The 8,503-nt window shown below is 29.7% G+C and overlaps 1 protein-coding gene across 1 annotated transcript; it reads right to left on the bottom strand.

Moving 5' to 3' along the window:
- Positions 1 to 1,797: 1,797 nt before the first annotated feature.
- Positions 1,798 to 8,305, bottom strand: LOC113850081 (disease resistance-like protein DSC1). The gene is made up of 8 exons (XM_027480437.1): positions 8,264 to 8,305; positions 7,448 to 7,546; positions 6,994 to 7,077; positions 5,050 to 5,531; positions 3,743 to 4,578; positions 3,480 to 3,688; positions 3,077 to 3,373; positions 1,798 to 2,979 (listed from the first exon to the last, which is right to left on the bottom strand). The coding sequence occupies exons 1-8, from the start codon at positions 8,303 to 8,305 to the stop codon at positions 1,798 to 1,800; spliced, it is 3,231 nt and encodes a 1,076-aa protein (XP_027336238.1).
- Positions 8,306 to 8,503: the final 198 nt, after the last annotated feature.

The raw sequence follows: 8,503 nt of genomic DNA, 5'->3' as shown, positions 1-8,503 counted from the left end.
TGGGCCTAATATATAGGCCCATAATGAGAAGTGCTTAGGATTAATACATACAATGGCTAAGTCCACTTTGTCATCACGGAAACACATTTCATTGCTTTCTAGGTTTTTTTCACTGAGAACCTAGGATTTAGAGAGCGTGACTTGGCAAAGGAAGATCTTAACTTTTCACTAACGAAGAAGTCGTATCTCGCATAAGTTGTCTACGTACAATTCACAATGTCTGCAACAAGTAAATAACTTTACATTTGCTCCACAATTGGTGTTTTTAAATTCATAAAATTAGATCCATGAAAATTTTAATTTTACATATTGTGGATGTTAATTTAGATAAAAGAATATTAATATTATATAACCACTGAGTATTTATAGTATTTGTATGAATAATCGGTAATTATAAGAAAATTATATTTAAATAGAAGAATAACATAAATGATTGAATGAATAAACTCGCATGCTCTAAGTTCCTCTCTAAGTTCAGTAAAAAAGTGTGTTGTATTACTTGTTTTAAATTGCATTGATAATTATTTTATTTTAAATACGCTTAATATAAATTTCATTATTCAAACAATCAGGTAAATTCTGTGCTACCCTAAAATTTTTTTATGGGTACAAACTCAAAAAATTTAGACCAATAAAAAAAAGACTTGTGTCAAGTTAAAAAAATTATTATATATAATTTATTTAAAGTCATATTATTTATATTATTCGTTACATATTTTTACTATATACATATATATATATATATATTGTATATTTAATTTCTTATTTTATTTTTTTATCATTTTTATAAAAAATTTTAAATAAAATATAATTATAACATAATATATTAATATAATAATTAAATAATTAAATATTAACAATAATAAAATTAAGAATATAAAAATATATTAATATAATATTATTATTTTTTTAAAAATTTAATTAATTTAGTTTTGATTGTATCTTATTCCTATTCAAAAATTTAACTGCTCCTAGATTATTTAAATATAATAAATATAACAATTTATTATTAAATAAAGTTAATATAAATTATATTTTATTTGAAACAAAATTTATAAAATAATAAATAAAAAATTAAATATATATAATAATAATAATAATAATAATAATAATAATAATAATAATAATAATAATAATAATAAGACTATGTAGCAAATAATATAAATAATATAACTTTAAATAAATTATATAATAATTTTTTTTAACTTGATATGTGTCTCTTTTTTATTAGTCTAAATTTTTTGGGTACTATACCTATAAAAAATTGTTAGGGTACCCCAGCACACGCCTCTTAGTAATTGAAAACTATTATTGTGAGACAATAATTAGAGAACTTATTTCAAAAAAAAATTATGTTTTTTTTTTACCGATACACTTGCTCATGATCACGAACAGATACATACTACTTACAAAAATGAAATGTGGAATCAATTTATGGCAAATGTAAGTTAGCATGTTCACAAAAGATTATTTTTTAAAAACTTATGTCTCATGACAAATGTTTATGTAAGTTACAGATTAAAAAATTAAAAGGTTTAAGTATTATATTTGTGTAAGTAAAACAAATAAATAAATAAGTGGAATCAAAAGAGAAAGGGAAGCAATTGACATTTGAATAATCAATTATTCGTGATAGCTATAAACAAATGGGAAAACAACGTATGAAGTACAACAAATTAACAGAACGAGATAATGTTTGAACCAATATTCAGCCAAGTTTGACATACAACAGATGTGCCTAATAAGATTTTCATGTGAATACCAAAGCCAAGGAAAAGTGAAAAATATTTAGTCACACTAATCCATTTGTTGAACGGTCTTGTGATAATCTGAAGTATTTACATGACTGACCCCAAACCCTTTTAATACCACCCTGTTTGGACTACCAAAACCTTCGAATATGGAGGTAAACCATGCCGTAGCCTTGATTTTAAACTTTGGCAGATTTTTGGTGATGCTATTTAGGGAACAAGAACAACGTTGGTCATATATCAAACACACATGATCTGCTACAATCTGAAAAAATGTCATAGACGAGTTTATTTTGATAACGTCCCTGTTTCCTTCATCGTCACTAATAATGATGTTAAATTGCAATTTATGACACCAAAATTTTCTCCCGTCTCTGCCAAGGATGAAACAGAAAATGAAGCCTGATATAGGACATGATGGAGCAGAAGAATGATCAATAATTATATAATCCCCTGTTGTCTTATACATCATCCACTCTGGAATATTGCTTCCTGGATACAAATACATTGCTTGATCACCAAAATTTTCGTTGTAATCTTGCTTTGAAGCTGATAAATGTTGGTATGCAAATTTCATCATGTTGATTTGCGCATTCAACCCAATAGCCATGAGAGAATGTTCATCCAAGTCCAAGCAATTCCAGAACTCAACCTTTTTCCTATTTTCACTGAATTGTTTAGCAACTGTTGAAGGGAACAATACAGTCTTCAACGATGTGCAATCGTTGACAAGTAGAGTTTCAAGGGATGGGGGAAGCTCGGGAAGAATTTGAAGCTTCTCGCAATAACTTATATTAAGATATTGCAGTCTTGTAAGATCTTTTATGGATGAAGGCAAGCTCTCAATGTAACTCAATGCAAGGTTTAGGTGTTCAAGCTTTCTTTGACATCCAAAAGTTGTGGGCAATGCATTGACCTGAGTGCAAGATAAATCAAGTTCAATCATATTCTCTGATGTCACTGAGAATTCCCTTAGATTCTTGCATTCCTTAAGGTTAAGATATCGAAGGGAGCTTGAGTGGGAATCACATGAAAGTCTGGTAAGGGAAATGCAGTACCATAGATCTAATTTCTCAAGCATGTTGAGAGATAAAATAGATGGATTCACACTTGTCAACTGATAACAACCTCTCGCATCCAATACTTTAAGATTTGCAGCGTTTGAAAGGTCTGGCAGCTCTTTTAAATGGCAAAGTTGAAGTATGATTTCTTTTAATTTCATCAGATTCTGCAACAAAATAAAACAAGATAACATGAACTCAAGTTATTAATTTTGCATTCACAGAGCTAAGAGAAATATATAATAGGAAAGAACATATATTTACTTTCTCTCCAGACCAAAGCTTTTCCACTTGGCTATATGACATGTCTAATACAACAAGTTTCTCAGTAGAAAATTGCTCAGGCAAGGATTTAAAAGGATAACATTCCCAACGAAGATATCTTAGTTCCATTGGCAAAGAATGAAGCCCTTGAGGGAAAAGACCTACAGATTCTAGTCCATCTGTATAGCGAAAATCTAGAAACAGTAGTTTCCTCATCTTAGCAAATATGTTGGGGCATAACATCAGCTTCTTTACTGCAGGCAAGTGTGACTTTATGCTTCTAATATCCTCCATTCCCTGCCATCAGAGTAGAAGAAATTATAAACACCATAAAAAGTCATTTCCAACAAAAATATTCACTAGTTGTTTACAAAATAGATGTTACATTAACTTAGACTCTTACCTTGTCATTTTTCAGTACTTCATATATTTCATCAGGATCCCCCAATCGGCTGTGTCTTCCCGATTCACTAGATTCTTGGCGAACAATCTCCCAAGCCATTTCTTGTATAATATCATGCATAGACACAACATTATGCTTAGAAATACTTACAAGAGCTCTATCTTCCAGCCTTTCTAACACAACAGCCACTGAATTATCACTTTCCTGATCTTCCAATAGACTTTTTATGTAGTCCACTGTTAAATCTAATCCAGTAAAGAAACATGCAACATCTAAAAAAACTTTTTGCTCTTTACGATCTAGATCGTCATAACTTAGTCTCATTATATCATAAACTTTTTTAATTGGCATTTTTTCAAGTATCTCCAGCTGACTTTCCCATGCTACCTTATCTTTACCACAAAGAAGACGACCCAAAACTTCAAGAACTAGTGGAATACCTTTGGCATAATTGACAACCCTCTTAGAAAGCTCATGATACTCCACTTTAATCTGATTTTGGTCAAATGCTTTCAAATTAAAAAGCTTAAGTGCATCACTGCTGCTCAATACGTCAACCTTGTATATATCATCAACTCTGTTAGCAATGAGCACTCGCTTATCTCTTGTTGTTATAATTATTCTACTACCTCCTCCAAACCAATCACGAGTTCCTAACAATATTTCTATTTGATCTGAATCATTCACATCATCAAGAATAATAAGAACCTTCTGACGCCCAATCCTTCTTTTAATATAATCAGACAATCCATTTGGAGTGTTAATTTTCACAACTTCTCCTAGTAGGGTAGAAAAAACCTGTTCCTTTAAAGAAATTATTCCATTTCTCCTTAATTCCTCTCTTACATTTGCCAAAAAACAGCATCCTTCATATTTAGAATATAGTTTGTTAAACACTTCTTCTGCAATTGTTGTCTTACCAATACCACCCATACCCCAAATTCCGATAACACGAACATCCTTTGACTCTTGACATAACAATGATTCTATATCTGAAATTGGTTTGCCAATTCCAATAAGTCCTTTCATATTAATCGGGTGTTTACTGAACCTCATCAACACCTGCTTGACAATTTCATCAAGCATCTCAGCATCATTCCTATACAACCCAAAAAAAATAAAAAGTAAAAAGAAATGCATGAAATTATTTGAATACGATTACTATCAGTTCATTTGGATTGAAGTTAGTGATGTGGGGTTCAATGTGCATTTGGACATGTTTTTTCTTTCCTTTCTACCTTAGCTGAGATCCCGTAACAGACTGTCAAGAACCAAGAAAAAGAGTCTTGTTGGAAACTGAAAGAAATTTGAATGTATTATTTGGGTTTAATTTAAACCCCTAAATTCAGTAGTGGAGCAACAAAGCATGACTAGTCTCATTTAAGTTCTTGCACAAATTAGTTGCGGAATTTACTAACATTTTTGGAAACAATAACGAACCACTGTACATTCCTGTAAAAACAATTTAAAGGCTACATCTAAAACAACTAGCTTCTAATAATATGAAAATTGCTATTAAAAAAATTGAGAGAGTAAATATTTAACATTTATTGAGGAGAAAAAAGCTTACCGAAAATCTGTTGACTTAATTCCAGATAAATTAGAAGAATCCTCCAAAGCCTTTTTCCATAATTTTACCATGGACAAACCATATTTTATTTGATGAAAAACAAATGCAATTGCATAAAATTTGTTTTGATGCCGAACAACTGTGGGTTCTACATTGTAGAAAACAGGTATTACAATCCGTTTGTATTTGTCTCTGCACTCAAGTATTTTCACGAGTTCTTTCAAACACCAACTTGAAGAAGCATAATTTTTTGAGAATATGATCAGAGATATAAAAGATCCTTCAATTGCTTTCTCAAGTGATGGCCAAACACTATCTCCTTTTTTGAGTTTTTCATCTATGAAGGCATATATTTGCTTCTGAGAAAATGCCTCACTCAAATGACCAAGAAAACCACTGCGGATGTCTTCACCTCTAAAGCTAACAAAAACATCATACTTTATTTGAGGAGCATTGTCGGACATTGGTTTCCCTGCTTCTGCCTTTAGTTTGTTAAAAAAGATAGATTAGATTAGGCAAAAGACAAATATGTGATCAATAACACAATTCAAATATAACAACATTTAAAAGGTAACGTTAAACTATGAAAAAAGTGTTGCTAATTTGATATATCACTAATAATAGGTAAACCATTTTCCAAATTTGAATTTTCTTGATAATGTTTAAAAATACAAATACATATGCTTTTGCAATATTTTAAAAAAATATTCTAGTTTACAATCTTTTTTTTTTCTTTTCACAACATGCAAAATTTATTGTTAATATAGTTTTCTATAATATTTGAAAAAGAATGCCAATTTATATATGTCTAACTCAAACTGGATCATACCAAAAGTTCAAGAGTTGAGTCAGCTCAAATCTTACTTTTTAAAAAAAAAAAGAAATAAAGATACCCTGCATCTACATTAAGAAATTTTCAGTAAATAACAAAATATTATTTTGGCAACCATTTATGATGAACTTCAATTCATGATTCAGAATAAAGAACAAATTTAAAAAGTAAATTTCCAGTGGTTAAGGAAGATGTATAGAAGACATAAAGCAGGTGCATATAGAAAGGTATGGATGTATTAGTGAATTGATCATAGAGAAGATCAATCGAATGAATTGCCAAAAGGGGATTACCTAACATTTTTAACGAAAATAAAATATCCTATAAAGTAAGGGTGTTGTTAGGTGTAGTTCATATCTGGGTCAAGAATTTATGTTGAGAAAAGTGTCCCTGCAGAAAACTTACGAATCTTGAGTACCTATGATTGGAAATTTTAAACTGATAACTCAAGTTCTCTCAAGTCAGTTTCATACATTAGACAATATATGTAAATAAAAGTGTTACTTTTGTAATTAAAAGAGAAAACAGAACATTTTTTAAAACCAAACAATCCCTAACAATTTTCTGTCTCTCTTGAGGAAATAACTTATCATCCAAGGGCTTGTTTGAAATAGGTTATGAACAGTTTATGAAAAATAATTTATATTCTCATAAACTATTTTTTAGCTTGTCTTTAAAAAGGATGTTGGTATAACTTATCCAAATAAGTTGTTTTTAACTTATCCCAATAAGTTCTATTGTTAGATTTATGATATAAATAATTACTTTAGAAGAAGTTTATTGAATAAGAACTTAAACACGCAGTGTTCAAATACATCCTAACCTGCATATATACCCAACTAAAACAAAAAATGCGGGAAAATTAAATAAATAAACCCATAAGTTCTTCCATGTATATATGCCACATTGATAGCAGATACACTATTACTCCAAACAAAATTCTTTCATCCTTCTATTAAAATTTGCAATGAATTCATAAAATAAAAAAATTTAAAAAACTAAACATTACAACAAAATCATTTAAAGTGAACTGTCAACATTCAACAGTACAAACCAATAGATAATATGAGCTTTGGATCAAAATCAAATTGTTTAAGTAAAATAATAATCACCTTTGCAACAATTTTATTGACAAATTTGTTCTTCCTCCCTCCTTTTGCAATGGCCAGAAAGTTCAATGGGCGCTTTGAAATTCTCTAAAGTGAAAAAGATTAGCCAAAAGATAATCAAGAAGAATTGAAGGAGAAAAGTAAAGATCAATAGGAACACACAAAAGAAAGTTGAACCTTCACTTCCATGTTAAACCATTAAAGCACAGATAAATAAGAATATAATGTTTCTAAAAACATCAATTAGAATTGGAAGGATATATGTTACGAGAGTACTATAGTCATTTGATTTCATACTGCTACTTTTGCTCTCATAGACGAGAACATTTTCTAAGAGTAGAATTTATATAATTTTTTAAAGCATTAACAACTAACAAGCTATTCTACATAGCATAACAAATTGTCACACTCGAGTGTGATCTGCATTATCTGTGAATCGAGAACACATTTCACATACATTGTATATACCAGAGTCCCATAACCGCATTTCCAAGTTAGATGTTCTGGCAACAATTCCTTTAGGCAATGCCTCATTTCCAGAAGGCCAACATTGTCTCTAGGCAAACGAGACAAGAACAGAATTAGAGGTAATCCTAAGTAGTTATAATTTATAACTCAAAAAAGAAATTCTTTCTCCTGAAAATACAAATCTTGCATACATTGAGTTTTGTATCATGCAATCTGTAATTAAAGCCAGATAATGCCCAAATGTATTTTCAAGTAATCAAAGCTAAAATTTCAAACTAACTGATACATAAAAAATTACATCAGAAATATAAGTAATTAATTAAAATTCAATACACACTTAAGGTAAAAAAATATATTAAATTCTAAAATAAATTTGGAAACCATTTGTTTACGCAAAACAATATGCAACTGATGACAATCAAAATTATGAGGAACATGTCTAGGGATTTAAGTCCATTTCTTGACCTTGTAATTATCCTAGACAACATAAACGTCAATATTTAAATACAAATTCTATCAGGTAATTCTTCAGTACTGAATGACATTTTCTGCAATAAAAACTAAGGTGTGATATAAAGGTACAGAATCATATAAGAACACCTTATATAGAACTTTTAAAAAAGATATAAGAATCTATATGCTTTGAACCATAAATACATTGTGATTTATTTTACGTTCCTAATATGGCTTATTTTGTAAGAAGCAGTGCTTACATTTATGAATTAAAAAACGTATATAATGACTCTATAAACTTCAGAATTATTTTGTAACACAATATGGAAATAAGCAAGAGACAAAGAAATACAGCATATCTTATTTGAGAAGCTCCAGCAAAAGAATACGCCATTGGATTGGAACAAGTGCACTATGGATCTTCCTCTGTCACTATAAACTTGGATATCGCAAAAAGGGAGCCACAAGGTAACTGCAAAGTTAAAAAAGGAGAGAAAAGAAAGGGAAATATCAAAGAAGTTAGAAAACAGAATTTCAAATATACAAAGTCAAAATATAAGTTATACAGAATGAGAGGGAGGACAATATCATG

The sequence above is a fragment of the Abrus precatorius genome, unplaced genomic scaffold (assembly GCF_003935025.1).
Source record: "Abrus precatorius isolate BTA unplaced genomic scaffold, Abrus_2018 Scaffold9, whole genome shotgun sequence".
Classification (NCBI taxonomy): Eukaryota; Viridiplantae; Streptophyta; class Magnoliopsida; order Fabales; family Fabaceae; genus Abrus; species Abrus precatorius.
Note: the sequence above shows the minus strand (reverse complement) of the source record. Positions and strands in the feature narration are given on the sequence as shown.

Excerpts from the sequence above, each read along its gene's own strand:
- LOC113850081 (XM_027480437.1), bottom strand. The coding sequence starts at position 8,305 with ATGGCGTATTCTTTTGCTGGAGCTTCTCAAATAAGATATGCT. Across the intron at positions 7,078-7,447 it reads GGGACTCTGGTATATACAAT|AGAATTTCAAAGCGCCCATT; the intron begins GTATGTGAAATG and ends TTTTCACTTTAG. Across the intron at positions 2,980-3,076 it reads AGCTTTGGTCTGGAGAGAAA|AATCTGATGAAATTAAAAGA; the intron begins GTAAATATATGT and ends ATTTTGTTGCAG.